This window comes from Phalacrocorax aristotelis, chromosome 10 (genome assembly GCF_949628215.1).
Source record: "Phalacrocorax aristotelis chromosome 10, bGulAri2.1, whole genome shotgun sequence".
Classification (NCBI taxonomy): domain Eukaryota; kingdom Metazoa; phylum Chordata; class Aves; order Suliformes; family Phalacrocoracidae; genus Phalacrocorax; species Phalacrocorax aristotelis.
Window position 1 is genome coordinate 9,611,186 of NC_134285.1, and position 24,437 is coordinate 9,635,622.

Below are 24,437 nucleotides of genomic sequence, written 5' to 3' on the forward strand. Positions count from 1 at the left end.
TCAAGCATCTTGAATTAGGCTTGATGAAAACCACCACATACTCAGCTATCGGCACCACTTTGTTCTTAGATTTGCTTTTTTAAAAAAAAAATAAATTAAGGTCTTCTGTGTAACTGAAACCTCATCTATGTGCTTTTAAATCAAAAGCAATCACATATATGAACACATTTTAAATCATTTTGACTGCATCACTTGTTTTCAGAAAGAAACAACCGACTACCTGTAAATACAGTAACATTTAAAAAAAGAAATAGCAGAGTCAAATTCTTTTAATTGCAGTGTCCTACTGACAGCAAGTAGCCTTCTGCTTTCAACCTGTTTATACGGCTCAGTTTGAAACAAAACAACTTGAGGAAATACCTTCAGCATGTCAGTCTTAACATATATGTGTATGTATAGATATATGTCATATAACAGATATATTAGAAGTGTAAAACCATGGAATATGGGGAGGTCACCACTTACTAGAGCTCCACAATGAGATTAATTAGAGAGTTATAGCTACAGTAAAAGGAGGGCAGATGTAATTAGAAACAAGTTATTTTGTTTAAAATCTTCCTAAAACACGACGACATTTCAAACCCCTTTGGTGAAAGTGGGAAAAAAAAAAGAAACTCTCCCATAAAACTGATTAATTTCTTACAGTTTACTGAGCTGAATTTTCCTAAATAAACCACAGAGGTGCAGTCTTTAAGAAATCCATTAGCTATTCAGACTATGTCTTCTCCTAATCCAGCATTATTACCTACAGTACATTTTAAATATTTTTTTAAGCCTAGTGTAAGACATTCCCTTTTTATATATATACATCGATCCCATTTTCAATATTTCCCTTGGGAGACTACTTGGTCCCGCAAACGTGCATGCAACTGTAACTTCATCTATGGCCCTGTTAATAAGGATGCATTAGAGCACATGACTATACTCACATGCTTATTTGCTTATGGAATGAATTCCAAGAAGTTTCACAGTGTAGCCATTTTTTTCTTGGTACGGAATTTATTATTTTTCCCTTCCTCAATTCATTCTGCTTTGATCACAGAATCATAAAGGTTAGAAAAGACCTCTAAGGTCATGCAATAGGATTATTTATTTTGATACGATTACATACAGCCATCCTTCAAAGTATGCAGACTGGATTTCCCCTGTTCAACTTAAATTGGTAAGCATATTTAGCCCTTGAATCCTTTCTCATAATTCAGGTGGAGACTTATCACAGCTGTATAAGGAGTGACTGACTGTATTTCCTTGCTTTTGACAGCACCCATCTGTTCCTGCTCTAGCGCTCCTAAAATATGCAGCCTGTTCTCCCCTTTATCTGCAATTTCATTCACATTTTCAAGGATTTTCAATTGACAGAAAACCTACATTTTGAGTTCTTTAGCATGTTGCTGGTTGCATCTTCTCAGTGGAAAAGATTCTTCCTGTGAAAGAAGTATTTTTAAAATCTCTCGGTATAGATGAGTAATAACTTCTACTGCCAAAGGAGAAATACAGCTTGAAAATCAAATGGAATGTAAGGGAATATTCCCTCCTGTATCTGGAAATCAATGCCCCCACCTGCTATGAAGATTACTTTCTGTCTCAGTGTGGTTTAGATTTTCCACATGCTGTGTACGTTCATTGTTACAGAGGTACCTTGCAAAGCCAAGGCTACAGTTGATCTGTAAAAACTGCTAGCTAATACGCTCACAATTGGTTTTGCCATAAAACCAGGAATGTTTATTTCTTTTACTCTTTTCCCTAAGAAAAATGCTTTTTAAAAATAAAATTTTACAAAAGAAGAAAATGCCCTTTGGAAATAAAATAGCTGAAAGTACTAGAAGTGTTTACAGAACCAATTGTCTTTACAACAGCACACCAGCAGAGAAATAACCATTGTAACAGACAGTGTCAGTAACGTGGTTTGTTCACATAAGTGATGAATAAAGATTTAGATATTTTCATAAAAAGGACAAATATTTTCAAATTCCTTTCATTGTAGGACATATACTTTTTCATTTCTGGTGATGTCTCATCAGTACTTCATCTGTGTAACTGCTCAGAATCATGAGTAGGTGGTGTTTGTCCACTGCATGGAGGCACAAATCAAATTAACCAGGTCATTAATCAAAAAGCAAAGGCCTGTTTCTTCTTGGAAACATTAAAGCAAAATATGACTGGAGCTATGTGGGATACCAGCTAGAAAACAAGAAGAGGCAGCGAATTATTTCCAGTTTCAGATGGATGTTTTAGGCTGCAGATATTGATGAAATTGATATGGACAGCCCTAGTTAAATGCATGCTGGGAAAAGAAGTTCTAAACAAGACAAGTCTCATGGTAGATCATCAGCCTCATGAAACCAAAAGCAGTCTTGCTGTGTACGCCACTGTGTCACATCCTGCCAAACATGATCTCAAATAACAGGCAGGTTATTAAATCACCTATTTAAATACATTTACATTAATTTCAAGAAAGCAGAAAGGACAAAATAAAAAAAAAGCCCCAGCTCATCTGCAATTCACTCACATCCTCTGGAGGTTGGGTTTTTATTGGCTGTATTTTCTCTAGGAGGTAACAGTTTAAAAATTCTATAAAATATTCTGGAACAAGTTTATCCCATCAGCTGTGCTATGTTGGGGAGAATTCTCTTTCTCCCTGCAAGTCTAAAGCTGTGAGCCACTCAACTGAGTCTTGAGTGCTATGCTTCTCTCCACATTTTCAGTCTGAAAGTAGAGTCTATCACCCCTTAAATACAGATCATTTTGTGGAATGTAATGTTAGAGCACTGGAGCAGTTTAACAAACATAATGTCAGCAAAGAATGCTGTAGCTTTATGACCTTAGGCAAAGGCTGAAAGAAACACACCTTTTTCTTCGCGCTCAAAAAGAAATTTAGCAGGCATATGCATTGAAGAGGTCAACAGTCCTGCAAGATGCTATTAATTTATAAAGTCATTTCCATGCAAAGTTTTCACACCTTCTATCCCAGAATACTTTTCAAAACAAGTAACAAATAGCATGAAGCTATTATGAAAGAAGAATAAAGAATTACAAACAAAGAAAAAAAAAAAAAGAGATGCTTTAAACATGCTGCGAAGCAGGGGTAGAATTAGTGGTTTATATGAGGCTACATTATACCCTGGCCTACCAAACCAAGCAGACATACTATGTAGGGTATGGTTTCACATGACACAGCAGGCACAGGACAGCTTAGCTGATCTAAAAGTGAGCAGCCATCACAAATGGGCAGTTTTCCTTCTCTCTGTTACTGTTGCACCATTTCCCTTATATTGGATGTAAGGATTGTGTCATTACCAGGCAAGTCAGTTTATCACGCTGACCCTGCAGAAAACCTGCAGGGCAGCAGAACAGAACTGAAGAGCAATTCTTTGTCAGATCTGCCAGCTGAACCAACTCATCATGAAGCCATGATCGCTAGAACAAAGAAAAGGAAAGGATAGCAGAAACCTTGGTCAAGAAAGGACAAGACGGCCTTTTTAACAGGGAAGTTGTTGGATCACCTTAGCTGCCCCATAAAAATCATACTTTTGGTCCCTACTTGAAAAAAAACCCAAAAGTGTTTCGTTCTGGTTATGTTCTAATGAAAACTAAAACTTCACTAGTTGTTTCAATAATAATGAACACGTTTTAACATACTTTCTGAAAACAGAAAAATAAATTAAGGATGCCTTTGGATTTCTTAATGAAAATCAGTTTACATTTCTAACTTCCTCTTAATATCCTTTTTAAATAACACACTGGTCAAGATTATAGAAACATACTTTCATAAAATTATACATCTTTGCCTAAAACATACCCATGAAATAAGGTATACATAGCATTGTCCCGAAAGGCACAACAAAGCAGAATCTGAGCGTTAGCTCACATTAACTGAGTCTTTGGCTGATATTTTCATGGAAGGTATGCTGATCTTTCTAGTAGTGCCAATAGAATCACATTACTGCTCGAGTCAGCATTTTTTAAAAGCTATTTGGCAGCTCACAATTCATCCCCTACAGTTAGATTCAACACTGTTTACAGCATCTAATAAACAGGGTTGGAGTCATGTACGAATTTAAGAGATACTTCACTGTTATTCATAATGTCATTAACTTTGTAATAAATTGCTGTATTTATTTAAAAAAGTTTTTCTTCTTTTGATCATGAATCTTAATGCTTTAGTTGTGACATCTGAGTTTTTAGTAACAATAGATGCTGTGTCCTGCTTGATGTGAAGAGCTCAGTGGTTTAATTAAAGGGGTTTAATTGAATTAACAGAATTAATGAATTCAGTTAAACCAAATGCGCAGAAAGGCAAGGTTAAGAAGTAGTTGCGTTATGCTATTCATTATTGTATGATTGCTCACAATCCACTTCAGTGCAGAGTCATCTGGGTTAGATTGAGTCACTGGTAAAAGCAGTTTAAACTAACCTTGCTGACTTTACAATGAAAGAGGGTTTAAGGACATTAATAAACAGCAGAATAATAATAGCAGAAATAAGAGCAGCTGGAGCACTAACAAAATTAATTATGGCATCACAGCTGAGACTGATAATGAAAACCCCTGGACAGTAACTTCTCAAACTAGTACAGCTGTTTCCAAATAGCCATCTGTCTGGGCCCCAAGGCTATTTTATGTATGGATACTCTTAAATTAACTCAGCAGAGCTCAGTTAAGGAATTACAGAAACAATATTATAATACTGAAAGCTAATGTGATATAAGCAATACAAATTTGCACTGGTTTAAGAAAAAAATTTCAAAAGGGGCAATTTTACAACATTGTTTGATGTGGTGAAACAGCTGTGTGTCCTAGAGTCCTAAAATAATTGATTTGATGACAGGAAAGCTCTATGACAGTGATTAAAAGGAAATTTGTTTTTCCTTTTGAAACAATTGGCAAAGGCAGCAAAGGAAATCTTATCAGTACATTACTCTCCAAAGCAACATAAATACAGTTTATGGAAAGATTTAATTTCTTCAGAGACAGGGGTTTCTTGAATCAATTCAACTGCTAAATGACACAGCCCACTCCACCCTTAGCCCTTACTTTTCTGAGTTGCAGCATTTTGAAAATGGTTTCATGCTGTCCTCTGAAAATGCCCTTGTAATTTTCACCTTTAAAATTTTACAGGCAGAAGACTGTAAAATACAATCACATAATCATCTAATATCATATATATCCTTTTCCACAGTGGTATGTTGTAAATATGAGTTTATTTCTTAGAAATAAATGGGAAATGTATTGCATCTGTAACTCTTACTGGTATCGTGGACAATGGAACATGTGAAAAAACATGCCTTGTTGAGATGATGTAAATGCTAACAAACTGAGAACAGAGAGTCCAAAACATAAACATTAAACTGCAGTCATTTAACATGAATTAGCAAGCCTGCTAGGTAAACTTCTATTATCACCTTCAAAATGCAATTTTTAAACGGTTAACACTGACAGAACTAAACATGTAGTACAAAGAGAAGAATTTGGCTTTTATTTTCTAAATTTATAATGAGATTAATTTTATCACAGTAAACTTGAATCCACTGTTTTCAGATCACAAACCAGATCTATTTATGTCTTCTTTCTTTTCAAAAAAAAAAAAAGACGCCTCCTTTTTTTTTTTTTTCAAAGTAAACTCTTCATAAACCTTAGTAAATACACTCTGAAATCCCACAAAGACTTCAAGAAAACCTTGGTTGCTCTGCCAAAGTTTTCATTATGTATCAGTCAGGACTGCTGGAAGACAACTTATGTCTCATGGATTTTATTTTTCATCATTTTTGTACACTGTCACTAGTTACTACTTTGTTTAATCTTCTACTCTAAGCTACTAAAACCAAGAATTCTACTTCACTTACTGCATACGAACACCCTATATATATGCACACATATAAATGCGATTTTTACCTGTGGTGATGTATGATTTTGCTTCTGAATTCTTTTCAGCTATAAAATATCCCTTAGGCAATTGCATGGGTTGGTGAATAAAACCTGACCTTTTGTGGATTAAAACTGCAATACAAATATGAATAAATGTTTGGAAAATCTATGCAGCCCTTGTAACAAACTGCTATCACAAAAAAAAAAATTGTGACATTCTTCCAGTTTTGGTATTTGTACTACTGCCCTGAAGAAAATTCTTTTTGTTCTCAACATTTCATAATAAAGTGAAGCAGTGATCAAAAGGTCCTGCACATAGCACTGAGCAGACACAGAAAAGCCTGTCAGCTCATAACACCTTGCAATATATAATACTGTAATAGCAAGGCAAGTGAGGAGGCCATGATACATAAAGGAAGGTTTTGAAAACAATGTCTTTTATGACAGCTTTGATATCAGGTGATACTCAGCTGTCTTTATGATTTAAAAAATTCTACCCTAAGAATTCTGCAGATTGAATTCACACGTAAGCCTTCACAGCTGAAATACAACATGCGGGAACAGCTTTCATTGTGGTCCTGCTGTTGGCGTATACATGCAGAACCGCTTTGGAGGTTGTCATTCATTACTGTCCTCAATTATAAGCCTGCTTCTCAATAGATCTAAAAACCTACTCAAAGAAATCTATTGCTATTTGTATTGGTATCAGTACCAATATCCATGCAGACTCCATATATGGACAGGAACTCCTAATACTGGGAAGGAACATTGGAGTAATGTCAAGCATTTTGAAGTGTACGCAGAACACCAACTACTTCCGCAATGGGAATTGGAAAAGTAGATTTCTCCACTGGATATTTTCTAATGAACTCAGGATGTAATACATATAGTATAAATCTTGCACTACTAATTACTAATGGAAACGGATTTTATGGGACACATTCTATTAAACAGCACAAGGCAGCTGAAGCTGGCCGGCAGGAGCTTCAATCCAGCTCACACATTTTCCCTGGAGATCACAAAGAATGCCTGTTTGGGCAGGAAAATACCTCCAACTGGAAAATGCTTTTCCTTGCACTTGCAAACATGCACACCACAGAACTATCCAGTAGCTGCTGCTACAGTCACCATCTCTCATCACAGGGAAAGCAGCAGAACTGGAGACAGACCTCCCTCTGTGCAAGAGCTTTGTCTGGCATAGGTAAGCCAGATGATGTTGCTGAGGTTGTCAAGGCCCTGGGGAACATGGTGGATGCAGTGCTTGAATGTGATTCTCTCAACAGGAAACATTAAGTCACCCTGTGGTACCAGCATGTGCATGCGACTGGCAGGTGAGCACTGCAGAGGATTAAGGGAGGAGGCACACAAAGGCAGCTTTTTAACAGTGAACACTGTCCTAGAGGATGAGAGTTGCCACTGATTCACTTCACGTTATGCGACAAAACATGGATTACTTCAGAAATCCAGAGCAACCATTGAAAACGTTTGCTCCCAGTACTACCTGGAGTTTGCTGCACAGCTGTTGTGTGAGAGTTTAAATACTGTTCCACTTCACAAAACAGAGGAGAAATTGTGTTACAATAGCACCACGTATTAAGGTATTTATTGGAAAGATTTATACTATAACTACTAAACCCTATATTCATTAGAAAATACCCAGTGGAAATACCTACTTACCCAGTTCTGATTGCAGAATTAGTTGGTGTTCTGCATACACTTCAGAAGGCTTGACAGCAAACTTAACACAGTATAACTGCAATGTTACCCTGAATAGATGTCCTAAAAACTCATGCTATCCAACAGATATGCATCAGAAATAATAGAAAAGAAGTTTAGGGAATCAAAGGTTTGCTGCTGGGGGAGCTTGAAAACATGGACAACTTACCAATATACAACTTTGTGTTTGATGCTGTTATAAAAAGTAGCCCATCTGGAGGTGCTGGGATTTCACAAGAGTCTAGCATTTGTTTTAAATGTTATTCTTATCCCCTAGTGCCACATTTATTTTGTGTGAAGGAAAAAACATCAAAATAAGGAAAACCGAAAACAAGGCGATATTTTGTAATCCCAGTTGTTACAATGATCGTTACTAGTAACTCCTTTCACCTTTAGGCAAAAATTTCAAAAGAAAATTGCAAGCAGAAAGGGAAATGTGTGGAACTTTCATGCCAACATTTTAGCCTGATCTACTTGTAAATAATGATAGATAGAATGGATGCATAATAAAATGTGAAAGAATAATTGCAGTGCATAAGGTTTATGACCTGACTGATGTTAATTCCTTTGACATTTACAGAGCACAGACTATTTTATAATTCAAGTCTTCACAGGGAAGTTTTAGTTGTATCACCTGTTAAAAAGCAGGACAGTTTTGAAAATAACAACACCCACAAAAGATTTGATGACTAGAGTTACCGAGGAATTGCAAGGTTCTAGTCACTTACAACAAGCTCCTATTGCTACAGTAGTGATGTTAATAAGTACTATTTATGTATAAGCATTCTTACTGTAGTTTCTAAAATACAGGATACTGTGAGGATGTCAAACACGTAATTCCAGAATACCCTATTTCATATCTATGCATGAGTACAGTAACTCAATTTAATTAAAAAGAACTGTTAAGTTGTGTAGAGAATAAGGAAAGAAAAAAAAAAAAAACACAACAAAAAAACCAACATTTGAGTGAATACCCAGCAGGACATATTCAGTATGTTGGCTTAGACTTTAAATGTGTAGAAATGAGGCACCTGAAGGGGAACCAACAAAACAAAAGAGAAAGCGTTCCAAATGGTAATGCACAAATATTCAATGCTAAGTGAAAAACTGCCTAGGTTATTAGGCAACACAGAGGACAAAGGCCTTCCATTAAGCTGCCTAATTCCAATTGCACATCAGCAATTTTCTGTCACTTGAAATCCAGAGTTGTAGATTTTTCTGGAGAGTAGGTATCTGACTGACCAGGATGCAGCATTTTAAAACTTTTCACAGAAAACTTATTCTAAAGTCTCTCACCCTGCAATAATTCAAATGTAAGTCTTTTCCTTTCCCAGTTGAAGCCCCACAAAAACCAGGCTCAGAATGAGGGCATTGACAGATGTGCTTTTGTGTACTGAGCTGAAGAGGTCTAAGCCATGACTTGCCCCTGGCATTTAACTCCTGCCAATCACCTAGAGATTGGCACTTCCTCAGCCATGAACAGTAACCAGGTATGAGAATACCGTCTCATATTCTGCTCGATTTAATGAAGCTGTGGGCTGCTGAAAGTCATTATCCCTCTCTCTCCCCAGTTCACTTTCACCTTTGTGTTAGATACAGCAATCACGTGGCAACAACACTGTGTAAAACTAACCTGCCCCATACCAATCCCCTCACCGATCCAAACCCATTGTGCAGTTACACAATTACTAAAACTGATGCAAGAGCTACAGAGAGGAATCAACCCTTTTGGCAGCTCCCAGTTTGATCCAACTGACTGCATGAAACTGCACCCTGAATACCCCTATGTAGTTCACAGCAAGGATCGGCCACCTGAAAGCACATCTGCGACAGTGCCATCAGACTGAAGGACCACACAATAGTGACAGGTGCAACATAATTTTCCCTCTCCACCACATGAACAACATAGCTGAATGACCTCTTCTCATCTCCACCTATTGGTGTGGTTCACATCCCTACATATATCACACCTGAGTCCAGCCTTCAGAGGCTGATAAATTGTAGACTGGTTGAGGAGTTAGTGAATCCGCCTGCATTAGTAGGCAAAGAGGCTGGGTGAATAATCATAATGATGCTGCTCTGCCTGAGTGAGCAAATGAAACTTTGGCCCTGTCAGTAAAGCCTTGTTCACAACCAGGGCAAAAAGGAAACATGTTACAGTGTTGGTTCTTAAAGCAATCTGGCCTCATTTCCCTTGGCAATTATATTGAATTGTTTGGGTTTGTTTTCTTTTTTTTAGAACTGTACAGGCCAACTTCTGCTATAAATAACAACAGGAAAATGCCAATAGAACATTACCAGCGAGAAAACCCACAGTTGGAAAAACTACAACAACCCATCTGGTAAAAAAAAATCAGTATTTACATGTTATGTAGCTGGTAGGGGTCTGATCCTGCCCTAGGAAATGCTGTGCCAGTGCACATCGTCCTCTGAAATTATTGAGCTTTGGCCCTGTACTGTATTTTTAATTGTCACTTCCAGCTATACAGGCAACTAAGGGTAAGTAGTGTCTGTAAAGAAACAGCCAGGCATTTCCAACAGACATTGCCTTCTCTTCTTACTCATGATTCCTGTCTTATTGTGTGTCCTATTTCTTAATACAACTCAAAATATAAAAGTCTAACACTTAATGTTAAAAGAAAATAAATCATTAAAACCTACAATTTAATTCACCTACCTTTGGCTTCCTGCCTAGTCCAGAATTCTTTCACTTTTTTAATAATGTTTTTGTCCTCTCTCAGATACTTTTGCCACTGACGTAGCTCTTGTATTTCACTATCACAGCGGACCTGGGAAAGGGCAAACAGAAAATGCAGCTAAAATTATATATGTTCATGTTACCCAAGACAATGAGAAAATATTTTTCACGGGGTCGTGGCTGGACAAATACATGACATCCATCCTTTTTGCAGGTCTAATATAAAATCACAATCCCAGAGGTTTACAGTTTTCAACTTATACAGAAATAAAAACCACATAATTGATGAATCACATTGAAAACATAAATATGCCAGTTAGAGGATCATTTTGATTACCAAGGTCTCATGAGAATGTGACTGCAGTGAGATGCTTATTCTTTCAGTTAATTAAAATTTAAAGCATTATGCTGAAGGGTATTAGTGCCTTTAGAAAACCACAACACTATAAAACCAACCCATTGACCAACATAATAGAGCAGAAGAGGAGCATGAAGGGTCATACAGCAGGAAATTTATTCCAGCAAACTGATTCACACCTGCTACCAGCTGCAAATAGGCTTACTGACAATCCCAGCCATACAACTTTCACAAACAAGAGAGCCATTAATCTGTTATTTAAAGTAATTGGAACGCTTACATGATATATATTCTTTGTCAGTCAATTACCCCTATGAAGGGCATAATTCTGCTTCCACATAAAACGACAATTGTCACAGGCCTTGACTCCATTTAAGTTGTAGTCTTCTATTACTGCTTTTGTACTGGTGTAGATCCTACTAATATAAGAGAGAGCTAGCTTTGAATCAACAGCTTTTACCACTCTGCTACTTGCGCTTGTTCTAACCAGGATTTGATTAATTAGCAGTATGTTGCCAGTTGTCTACCTTGGCATTCACACAATTACCACCTCCAGCACTAGAGCAAAAATCCAGACAGATACTGTCCCTCTGACAACAGCGGGAAAGGGACATGCTACTATGAGCCTAGGCACTGGTAAGAATACTGAGAATTCTTAGTATACTAAGAATTAGTATTAGTATACTAATACTAGAGAATACTGGTAGTATTCTCTTAGAGTCATATTCAAATTATAATAGAATTATTAAAAATGCAGTTTCTATTTTTTCTAAATGTCATTATATTTTAGGACTTAATGTCCTAGTAATTCAGGCTGATGTTGAATAACATGGTAGAAACAAGCAGCAATAAGCTTGGTTTCTCCTGGTATATTTTTGCTTTCAGGAAGCTAACTACTTAGTTTTCTAGAAAAATTCATATATTTGTTTTGTTGTTACATGATATGGTAATGAGTTTGCTCTGTGATTTGAACTCTCTTAGTCCATTCCATTACAATCTGGTTTTCTCCCACTTTTCTGAGATAGATACAGAGCAAAAGAGTAATATTTAGTTTGCCACTAGTTAAAAAAACCCAACTAAACAAACCCTTAAAGAAAACAATATAAATTATTTATCAAAAGTATTCTTTCCACCCAGAATTTCTCCTTTGTGGTGCAGCTAAGAATGCAATAGACAGTAGTAGCTGAACTCCCACAGCACCGTTCAGTCCACTTAGGCGAAGATAACTTGCTACATTTCAGACACTGCACTGGCAGAGCAGAAATACAATACAAGGTTATATGATCAATAAAGACAGGCAGGACTTTTACTCAGTGACTTGACATCAGATACCTTTTAGGCCTCTAACAATATCCCATTATACTAATATAGTTCTCTATTATCTTCTGAAAAAGTTATATGAAGTTCTTAAAAGGTTGATATGAAAGACTAAAAATAAAAAAAAATAAGTTACTGTTACTAGCGATCATCTTTTCAGATATACAAAAAATTCGAAACCATTTTTTATTAAATCCATCAAATTCTATTTCAAAAAATACAACACAATCCCAAACACAGCATAGTTTCTTTAGGCTTGCAAGAGTTTTTTTTTTTTCTTTTATACTGCCATGTAAGCTTTTATAGAATCCATAATTCCGTATTATGTGGAGTCAGCTTATATGCACAGGAAAGGGTTAAGGGAATGCTTATGGGACATATGAATGACAGTAGCAGAAAAGAGGCTGGAAGACAGAGAAATTACTACCTCTATTTCTAACTATAAAATTTTTGAAAAAAAAAATGAAGTGTCCATTTATAACTGCAGCTATACAAGACCTGTATTTTGGCCTCTGACAGGGCCACAGTGATCTCTGTATACTGAAAATGAAGACAATAACTCTTAACAGTTAAAAAGCTAAAAAGGCAAGTATAGTCGATTCTCTATACTCTCCCTAGATGAATAAAATAGTGAAAGTATAGTGAAATACATAGCAAAATAGAGGGCTCTGAGATAAAGGCATAGTCAGATAGACTCAAATACTCCAAAGTCCGACATTGAATCCACGTAGTGAACAGGAGCTCCCAGAACAAAGTGATTTTTCAGAAAAGTGAAAGAAAAGAAAATGGAACACAGATACAGCACCTGCAGTAAACAGGTAACAGGAACTTAAGAAAATACTATCAACATGTTCTAAATATGCTTAATAGATTATAATTTAGCATATGTGGGATAATTTGTCAGAAAGTAGTTTCTATTTTGTAATCAGAGTGCAATTCTACCACGATTAAAAAGCCATGGCTCAGCAGCAAAATCTCCGGCAAATTATCAGAGGGTCAAGAGTCTTGTCCAAACAACTGATGTGTATCTCCTTTGATACACCTGATTGCAGGCTGTAATCATTTAAGGGTGCAGAAAGCAATTGTGATCTTGCAATACACTGACTGCAGACCAGCAATGCATGAAGCACTGAAGGAGTCTTTGAAGTGAGAGTTCACTCTTACCCAAGTCACTTAGATTGAATCTACACTTGCTGTAAAGAAGAGTGAGTATTTGTGCAACCTTTGGGGTTTCAGCCTTTGATAGTAGCCACAACTTGCTGGAAAGGAATATAAAGTGTGATAGCAAAAGCACAACACTTTGTAAGATATAAACCTGCTCCAATTCTGATTTAACTTTAGCTCATACGATATTTATGTTTAAAATAGCACTGAATATTTACATAACGCTGCCCAATTTAAACTCCACGATACTACAAGCTTTAGTCAAAATAAACTGCTTTCAATGCTAGGTGAGAACATGTTGCGCAATAGCCGAAGACTAACACTAAAGCTTTGACCAGAGACATTAGAGGAAATTGTATTAATGAAAAAATCCCTTCAGTCTAGAACAGTTATGCAAATTATAAAGAATAAAAAGACTCCATAAAACAAATGGCACTAAGCACAGATTCTGCAGTAGGGGGGTGAAGGAATAGTTCTTCTTTTATTGGTAAAGTGCCTGGAAAATTGACACCTGCCAATCAAGAGCTTTCATCAGATCCTGAATACTGCTCACAACAGATGAACGGAACCTCAATAAAAGAGGATGGTGAGGAGTGAAGAGAAAGAATTCTGATGACAGAACTGCCTCAAGCCTTATTTGGGTGCTCCTGCTTGCCCTCAAAGAGACACCTCAAGATGACATCTTCCTTTCTGATCTCCTTACCCAGCAGTTGTAGCTTCCACTGCTGTTTGTTCTGGAATTTAATTCTTGATTAAACTTGAACTAATCTTCAGAGTACTCATCAACATCTTTGTATGAAAGATTGTAGAAAGGACTTTATTAATGGCAGCCATTAATTATTACTACCAAAACAAGTATTTTTCTGAAATTTGCTTCAGTTAAGGATTAATGTTCTGCTTTTATCGTGCTTTATTATCAAAAAGTTCTCAATATTCTGTACCTATTGCTTTTTTTTCCCCTTAACATAGGAAAACCTTTACTGCTGATTGCAATTTGGTTTTGATACTGGCACACCCAGACAGCTCACTGTAGCAGAAACAGGTGAAGTGTCATGAGAAGACACGATGCTCAGTCAGTTATATAACTAGATAAACTCTACTGCCTACATCAATATGGTCAATTAAATACCTCAAAAACGGTCTGAGTCCGTAGAAGATGGGGCCAAGAAAAATAACTTGCTGTAGTTTCTCACACTTTATATTACATTGTTTACCAATAAAAAACTTATATGGTTCACATTTGGGATAGCGTTGTTGAAGACAAAACTATCCTGCCCAGATTTCCGAGTCTTTTAGTTTTTCTGAAATCCAACAGTGAGTCCAGAATCCTTCTCCATCCATCTTTCAAACAAGCACCTATGGCATGTGATTTTACGTCCTTTAAAGTGTATCCTGAGAAGACCAATGGTGAAGTACACGGTTCCTTTATCACAGTGCCATACAAAATATGTATGTGCGCTTGTGTTTAATTATTCATTGTTATCACATTGTGTAAACTTTTATTTCAATAATAGTGTTTAAAATTTCCAAATTATGTGAATGATAAAACAAGATTTAATGAAAAACATCAGAAAAGAGATTAAAATACTGACACAATAATATCCTTAGAATGCAAAAGGGCATTATTTGTAAGTGTTCAGTTGTTACCACAACAAATCGGTGTTAGCTGACAGACCTATTTATTTTAAAAGCTAATAATCTGAATTCTTTGGTAAATTTTCATAATATACTTTATCATTAATGCAATGAAATCCCATTTAAGTTTAGTGTTCTCTTAATTTACAAGCCCAAGGATAACACATTGCCCTATGTAGTGACTTGTTACTTAGGATTTTTGTTTCATATTCTGATTTTAATTTAAGTTTTAACTTTTAAAAACCCACATTCTTTCAGCTCTAATAAGCTAAAACATGTAACAACTAATATTACAGCCTGAATTATTTTTGATGTGTCCTAAATTTATAACTACAATTTCTTTTTAATTTCTGGGAACTGGTTTAGAATGATAAATACTACTGTAAAAATTTCGAAGTTAATATATATTGCAATGAAGGATAGTGCCCTTCAGAAGCTTTGGTAGAAGCACAAGGTATCTGAGCAACCTTGCACTGTTCAGCAAACATAACTTTTATTGGATAACAGTTGCTTTTGCAATACTCCACTGTAAGGATGCCTGCAGTGATAGTGTCAATGCTAATTAACGTTAGTGTCAATGATACCTCTGTTTAAAAAAAAGAAAAATAAAGGAAAATGAAAAAGCAGAAAGTGTCACAAAAATCTATCAGTCAAGATGATCATTTCAAGGCATTTCATCATCTTTGGCTGCACAGCACGTTTAGAGTAGCCACTAATATATTTATGCTTGTTAGAAGTAGTAAAGAATTTAACAGAGAGTGGTTTATACTGACTGTTATTTAAGCTCCTGATGTACAGACAGAGATGTCTTACTGTCCATCACAACGAAATTACTGCTATATCTGGAGACTGTTTACAAGCTTAAATTTTGATAAAGGCAAAGACATTTCTTTGTCGCCAAAGTCACTTGAATTTCAAGTCCATTTCTTTCCAAGGCATAAAGGTGTATATCTGACAGATTCTGTTCAGGATTTGCAAAATAATTTATTTTGTACCCTAGGCTTAGCATGGCTGTTACCCCCCAAAATAATAGTATTAGCCAATTTTCTTTGTATTTATTTTATGTGCCTTGCTTTTCCCCCTTAAATTGGGAATTGTGTTAGTGTTGTATTACTAGTATGGCTTGCAACATCTGCTTGCCATTTTGTTTTGCCTTTCCTTGAATAAAAGCCTCCATGACTCTCCTACATCTCCTGTCTCATTCTTGGTCTCGATTTTTTCTCCTTTGTTTCTGTATGCTTTTATTTCTTAACAGACCTCACCAATCCCCCTTGTGCATCTCCACACTCCGTCACATAACCCTGTACGAAGCAAAATAACACTCCATCCTTTAGCAACTAGCCAAAGATTAACTAAAAAAAAATATTGTTCAGTCTTAACTGTACTTTGGAAAATTGAATTTCTGCAGGTTTTCTGTTGTTGAGGAAAACAGTGAGATTACATCAGCATAAACGTCTGTGGAAAAAAATGTAGTCACTAGGCATAAGGCAGAGCAACATCCAAAGCCAATGAACCATAGGGGTCTCAGCAGCTATTTATAGTATCCCCTACTTAGAATTTATGTAAGGATTTTCCCTGGGGCCTTCACAGTCCTATGGTTTCCAACATCAAGCAAAATAATTATAGATTACTCTTACCCGATAACCTCTCCAGAAGGACTGAATTACTATGCTTGCTTCTTCTTCTGATAGAAGGAGAGAGAGAGGAATTGGTGGCCTAGGACTTAAAAAAAAAAAAAAGTTTTTTAAACAGACAGCCTATAAATATAAAATACTTTTTTCCCTAACAGTATATTTTATAAAAAAAGAGAAAGGCTAGTCAGGAGCTTGAAAGATACCATTTCTTATTGCTCCAAAGATAAAATGTACGAAGAATTTCTCCTTTTAAAATACATTCTGTGTTATGTACACTACAGTAATTTCTTATTTAAAACAATAATATACAAATGGCACATAGAGCACAGTAATCTTTCTTATTCTTCTACATGGATTTCAAATTCCTACCATTATGGTAGGTTGTGAGGTGGTGGTGGGAGGGGAGGAAGAGAAGTGGGTGTGCCATTTGTACAGCAAAGGAGGTTTTAGCGTGTGTGCAACAATGAACAGACTTATGACATAACTGTTTCTAATAATTATTAAATACTCAGTATATAAATATATTTTAGTACATTAATTTACATTCTTATTTAACTTAAAAGTAAATTGTACTGAAAAAAGTAATGATTATCACACCTGCACAAGCATGGATCCATGTTAAGATATGTCTAAACAGGTTCTTAAAATGCTGAAATTTTACTTTTGATGGCATATACACATTGTTTGGTGATAAAAGAAAGTAATATATATGTGAAGTGAATAATTTTCAGTCAAAAGATATAGTAATTTGAAGGCATTTTTGGTGATTCTGTTGCTACCAATTTTAATGGGAAACACTCTAAACTATAATTCAGCCATCACTAACAAAAACTCAAATCACTATATCAAATCTTGCTTCTCAAAAGCTATTTTCTAAAGATGTTGATTTATTTCTCATAGACGATGATCAGAAAGCAGCCGTGGAAAAGGAGAAAACAAAAGTAATTTCTATAGTTTACTTTATAATAAATGTAATTTAAAGATAATGAACTCTAGGGCAATAATATTGCAACTCATGAACATAGCAGTTATGAACAGTAGACTTGGCACAGCATTAGAATGGCTGCTAAGAGCCACCCTCCCTGCATGGGACACAGATTGAACACAGCTTTGACTTGGAAGACCACAGCATTATGAATTTGGATGCAGCAATCATTTGGATTTAACTATCAAATATGTTTTTGTCTATTCCAGTTGTAAACTACCTCTTTTACCAAAACTACAGACACATGCAACCCATGCAGGAACTTCATTTATTGCATTCATACTATAAAGACACATATACTGCAAAGACCATCAGTTAACAAGCTATTTATGCAGTCTTACACTTTCTTGCTAAAACATTACTTCTGCCATTTCTTTTGGAAATTTATTTTACAGTATATTACAGCTCAAGCTATGAGGCTTGACAGCTTACATTTTCCTTTCACTTAATTTCATTCATATTAGTCTCTGCCCTAGTAAGCTTCCTATGCTCTCTGACAGCTTTCTCTTAGGGCTTGTCTTCACTGAAGGAGCATTTCAACCTAGAGCACAATCTTAACTATTATCTAATGCTATACTGACTACACTGTTTGAGTCTGTGTACTCAGCTAAATTGGTCTCAACATCATGTCAGCTGGGTTTTGGCCTGCATTTATTTTAATGTGAAAGAAAACCTTGGTCTGTTTGAAAGAGTAGAAATAAGACAAAAATAAAAAGACGTCTCTCCATTAAGCTAAATAGTTTTAGCTCTGTGAACATTAATTAGCATTTCTACTGCTCAAGGGAAATTGTTAAGTGCTGGACAAGCAAGGCTTCCTGAGCTAACTGCTTCTTATAATCAGATTTAAAAACATGAACTTGGACTGTGCTGGTTTGGCTGATAGGCTTTCATCCTCTGATCTATTTTTGATCTTTTTGAAAACCAAAACTTGGAGTGGGAAAATCACAGAAAGACCTACATATTTTACAGCAGTTATATCAAAGACATTGAACTTTCTCGAAGAATGAGTACATCTCTGAAGAAAAAACTGAGATTTCTCCTAGCCTGCAAGGCTGACTTTAGCGTTAATTTGCTTTCATTTTCAAATTATAATATTATCTAGTTTATAAACCAACACTAAATTTGAGAAACCAACATAAAATCAAGCAACAAATGGGAGTTAATTGTCAGTATGACAGTCACTGGCAAATATCAATCATTTCAGCAGGACAGCTATAAAGAACAGAATTCATGCCAGCTCCAGTTTTGTCTAAGAGAATATACGCAATTGGCTTCGGATCAAATAAAAATAGAATCTGAGCAGCGGCAATCACCCCTCAGCAGTGAACTAGGAAAAGAGGGAATATGTCATTTGTGGCAGAAGACAGCTGTATGCCTCCAAGAAGATTAAAACTGACAGTAAAAGGTACATTAACTATATTCTGCTTATTTAGTCTTTGATTATGCACAATCTTAAAAGCCCACACATTAAACAGATTGATATCTCTTTTGATACATCAGATATATTGTTTAACATAAGTTGCACCTGTGGAAGAGCATCAGTAAAATGATTTTTCTTTAATTTTGTATTTTACCAAATCTGAATAAAGCGGACACTGACCACAGGAAAGTTAAATTCCAGAAACACACAGCAAAAACAGTTTCTTGCTTTCTGAGCAAAGTTGTACAGATCCCAGTTATGTGAGATACTTACTAATTATGTTATATTATGCAGGTAGAATTTGGCATCCAGAAGATATAAAGCAGAGTTGCATTAAATAAATGTATGAGGTACTGAAAAAGGTGTATATGATTTCATAGAATCGTTAAGGTTGGAAAAGACCCTTAAGATCATAGAGTCCAACTGCTAAGCCATCACTGCCAAGTCCACCACTAAACCATATCCTGAAGCACCACGTCTACCCTTCTTTTAAATACCTCCAGGGATGGAGACTCAACCACCTCCCTGGACAGCCTGTTCCAATGCTTGATAACCCTTTCCTCATGGACAGAAGCTGGGTTTCTCAATGAACTCTCAAGAAGGGGGAAAAAAAGGCCCTCCATTACCTTGTCACCACAATAGACAAACTAACTTATGGGGGTGCATAGTCGCATTGATGGATGCTGTATACAGTTGGTATTTTTACACAGTAATCTCCAAAGACCCCAATTGTCATTAAGTTCGCAATCTGTCCTACCTAGAAGGTCTGATTCCTTCCTTGAAAAGGAACTATAAGAAAAAAAATTTAATCAAGCAAAATATTCACTATGTATAATTCAAGATTTTGTAATTGCTCTTTTTATTCAAATCTGTCCCCTAACAGTAACAGGCAACCACCAAATCTAACCATCAGCCTTACAGCTAGCTCCCTGCAGGACCACCGTGCCAGCTACAGAGAGCATCAGTGCCTGGGGTGGACAGTGTGCAGGTAACAGTGGAATATCCAGATGCAGTCAATGAATGATCAGGGTTTCTCACTGGTTTTAGAAAGTTTGTCTTCAGAAATATTGAAGCAACCCTAACAACAAGAATCAGGCCTTCTGGAGGCCTGTAAGTTTCAATACAACAGCCACCACTTCACCTTTAATTTGACTGTGACCGTTATTTGTTTTGAATATTTATACCATGTCTGAACACAGGCAATGACAGAGTCAGTGCATAACTCTTAAAAACTCTTAAAAAAAGGATCCTGAGGAAGTCTTTAGTTTGTGGAGTATTCAAAAAATTAATATACTGGTCTGAACAGCCAAAAAATTGTTCTGGAAGTTTTTCAAAGTAGTTTTCTGTTATATTTTCAGTATTTTTTATTTCTACTCAGAGAATCTAGAAATATTACAGCATACTAAGTCCTTCTTACATGCCTATCCAGAGTTGCAAGAGTGTGCAATAATGAGAGAGTATTGTTTTTATCCAAAATAAATATCTCAAAAACCTCTGATTATAGATACTATTCAGATCATTTACCCAAAAAGCGGGAAAAAGATTCTTCATAAACATTTAGACACTGAAGTACTGATTTATCTGACCTGGTATTTAAAACCAGTTAGACATATTAATCACATATTACACTATCACTGTGTGAGCCTCACAGATTTACAGGGAAATATTCCCACAGACATTTGACAAAAATAGCCCAGAACATTTTCACAGGTCAAACTGAGTATGAACCGAGACCTCTCTTTGCAACATTGTTAGTATTAATTCAACTACTCAACAGTCAGAAAGAAATTACTAACTACTGACTTTCTTTGCCAGTAATCTAAATGCACTAGAATAAGGGAAAAGTATTTGGAGGAAAAAAATCCTTACAATATATAATCAAACATTTTTGTGCATTATATGGAGGGTATATTTTTGAAGGACTGCGAATTTGGGAATAACCAAATTTAATCATCTGAAAAAAGGAAGTGCAAATGAGCAGGCATTTTGAAGTATGACCCCTGCTAACTGTCTGAACTCTTCTTCTCTATCACCTTCTCCAAGTAAAAGCTCCTTAATACTATCAACAGCTAAACAAAGAATAAAAAAAAAAATATTTTTACCCCTTTTGCCCCCTCCATTCTCTGCACCCCCCACTGCTTTGCTGGTCTTTTAAATACACTTGACTTCTGAATGTCCTCAAATATACAGGCTATAGGTTGTATACAAACATTTAACTTTTAAATCTCCTGTTTCATTTCTGTCTCAGCCACAATTCTAACAAAACAAAAACAGAAAAGAGGCAAAATATTACAGTATAATAAAACTCTAAAATACACTCAGAAGTATTATTAAAGTGGTCAAGGTGATAATATGCATGCAACTGTTAACACACAAAAACTATATATATAATTATTCACCTATTAATAATGAAGAAAAGATGTAGTAAAAAGAAAAAAAAAGAGTGTGGAACCAACATGAGAAAGTGGGAAGTGAGGAGGCAGAGTCATGTAACAGACAGGAGAATGAGGCAGAGCAGGTGAATGGTAACAAGAATGTGAGAGGAATTAGCAAAAGCACAGCAAGAAGTCTTAGTAGCGAGAACATGCCAAAATAGTAACAGAGCAAGAATCTTTTGTCTTAAGTTCTGTCTGAAAATTATAGTGGCCTTCTTGCCTCTTAATATGTCTTCTACTTGGGGAGGAGTTACCCATTTTAACAATAAAACTCAGTCCTCCTCCTGTGCTTGAGTACTTGCTACCTATTTTGCAAGTCACAATCTGTTGCCTCAGTTTTCTCTTTTGTAGGACCAGCATTTATGTATTCTGTAAGAGTGTTGTGGTCTTGGACTGAAGGAAACCAAACATGGACCTATTCCACGTCAAGGGGGACATTTCCAGCGATGTTTGTGCACTTCAGATCACACCTTGTATCCTGTAAACATGAAAAACTAACAAACAGCAGCAAAAATAATCTCCAGTTAGTGCTCTAACAGCAACGTTAGGAAGATGTCACAAACCACTAATATGCTTTCAATTTTCTCATTGCCATTTTGACAATCTTTACTTAATTAAGGCAAGTTTCAACACTTCACCAAGATTTGTAGCCATAAAACTTCAACCTCATAAAACACCATTACACAACATAAATACTGTTTACATAAACTTTGTGCAATTTTCCAACACACAGTTGTAGCTTTTTAAGTCAAAATTTTCTCCTTCATTAACTTGAATTCTGCCATGTTACTTGAATGGCAATTCTTTACTTGGTTCCACATAGAACAGCATCCATACAGACATATTTCTTGGACTTTTCTGTTATTACCATTAAATGTGCCACTCATCATACCCACCCCCCAAATTTAAAGCTCAAATTATTAAAGAAAATGAAAGAAAAAAACATAATGCAAATTACATTTACTCTAAACATGGCTGGTTTAGAGACAAACCAGTGAAATACACCAGTATGCAGAAAGCAAAGCCTGTAGAAACTGGGAATATTATGGAAAGAAAGAAACCAGTCACCCGTGCAAAATTACTCCTATTGGCCATCTGAGAACTGACAATGAAGTCAACTGTAAAGGCAGCTGAGACCAGTGGACTTCACCTAATTAAAATATTGGGGGGAGGGAGAAAAAAAAAAAAATCAATGTATATATATGTATATACAAATATTTGCCAAAAAGCCACTTCAGATTTGGTAACCATTTATAGACATATATATATTTATCTTAGCTGTCCACTTCATTAAAGCCATGATAAATTTATTTTCTCAGTATCTGCACATTTTTTTTGGTACACACAGATAGATTAAATCAGGAAACGTGCCCTTCTGAACTGAGTGTCAAGTGAACACCTCTATGTAGAAAAAGAGAAAATGCAGATAAATAAATTCTTGTAAATGAATGCTTACTCATCTGTAACCCCTGTAAAATATGCATACAAAGACTGATCTTCAACAGCCAGGAAAACACTTATGCTTATTCCTAACCTATCATATACCATTCTTTTTTGTTGAATGTAAGGGCTGAAGGTGAACTTGAACAATACCATCATATTATTAAATTCACTTCACAGTAGACTTTTATGATATCAGTATTTTTCAGAGCAGTGGAATGATTTTTTCTTGTTTTCTTCAGATTTCTTTCATCAGTATGCTAAAGAAGGCTGGGTAGTGATATTCTCATGATACTCAGCATAAAGACTCAGCCTATCTAGGCCAGAAAAGTAAAATTTAAGGGGGATCAGGGCATAAACACAGATCACTCTCTTTCCCTGTCCCTGATTCAGTACAGAGCTTGGTTACTTGTGACTGAGCTTCACTGCTATTCAGTCAGAAACACCACTGGAAAATGCTGACAAAAGGCAACTGTGTTGCTAATTAGCATATTTATAGGAGTTCAAAACATTCAAGGCTCTAATTCTATTTACTTTACTTGGCTATATCAACAGCCTTGAATGTAGGAATAAGGACATCAGTAAGTATCTCAGCAAGTTTCCAAAAACTTTTGTTAGTTTCTTGTTAAAACTCCATTTTCTGTCCTCTGAAAGGTACAGCTGTCCTTTAAGACAACAGAAATGTTTTGTGTTCTCCTGGACATGAAATGTAGATTACCAGTCAGTCTTGAGGCTGCTCCTTCTATTGCTTTTGAAATCTGCTTCAGGAGTCAAAGATTCCAAAGGGATACATTTTGTCAGTGCTACTGCTAATATACAAAACCCGGTGGAAAACAAGGTAACTATACCGAGGCTTTTATTTACTGATGTCATAGTGATTACTATAAATACTAAAGCTGAAAACAAATTCAAATTTCACAAGCTCCTTTACCTACAGCAACCAGCTTTTGAAGGTACAATGTTTGCATTTGAAATTCTGGAAACGATCCAGCATTTCAGTGTCCTTATAAAGGAAAAGTAGGCTGCAAGATCTCATTTAGAAACACATCATACAGAGAGTGAGGCTCATAAGACTGTGGCTTTGACTATTCTTTAAAAAAAATTGAGCTTCAAAATAAAAACTGGAGGCACTAGAGGAGAGCCAAAAGAGACATACTTAGGTATGGAATATATTAAAAAAACCCTGGATCTCTGATAGAACAAAAATTTATCCCTCTGGGGTTTGTTTTGTTTTTTAAGCATGAAGACCACTTTGCACTGATAAACCCTATTTTAACACAATATAGAAATGTATTCCTATTTAACAGACCTTTCAGAATACTTTCCAAATTTAGACAAGTAACTGAAAAAGCAACACAAGAATTCACCCCTTAAATTTGCAGCAACACTTTTTACTTCTTTTTCTTAACAGTTGGGATAAGGATGTTTCCCATTAAAATTTGACAAGCACTTTTTCACAAATTAATAAATCCTGTTAAAAATGAAAACTCCTTTACAAATAAAAATGGAAATGACAATTAAAATCATAGAATCAATTACATTTTAAATGTGGTATCTGGAAAGATATAATAATAAACTATTTATGACATATCCAGGACATAATAATAAAGTCTCTCATTTTTATTCTTATTTAATATTGCAATATTTCACTTTGCTATAATAATGCTTACTTCATAAGCAGTGTTTGTTATGAAATCTGTAATTTTAAGGTAAGTTCACAAAAAGTTGGGGTTTAATAATAATTTTAATAATTATTATTTTTAAAGGCTTG

The 24,437-nt window shown here is 35.7% G+C and overlaps 1 protein-coding gene across 1 annotated transcript in view; it reads right to left on the reverse strand.

Moving 5' to 3' along the window:
• IQCK (IQ motif containing K) overlaps positions 1–24,437 on the reverse strand; it is a 45,114-nt gene that overhangs the window by 7,042 nt on the left and 13,635 nt on the right. Inside the window, exons 7-8 of the mRNA XM_075105141.1 lie at positions 16,390–16,474; positions 10,258–10,369 (exon numbers count right to left, since the gene is read on the reverse strand). Of these exons, the coding sequence (XP_074961242.1) occupies positions 10,258–10,369; positions 16,390–16,474 (197 nt within the window). The remainder of the gene's footprint in view (positions 1–10,257; positions 10,370–16,389; positions 16,475–24,437) is intronic.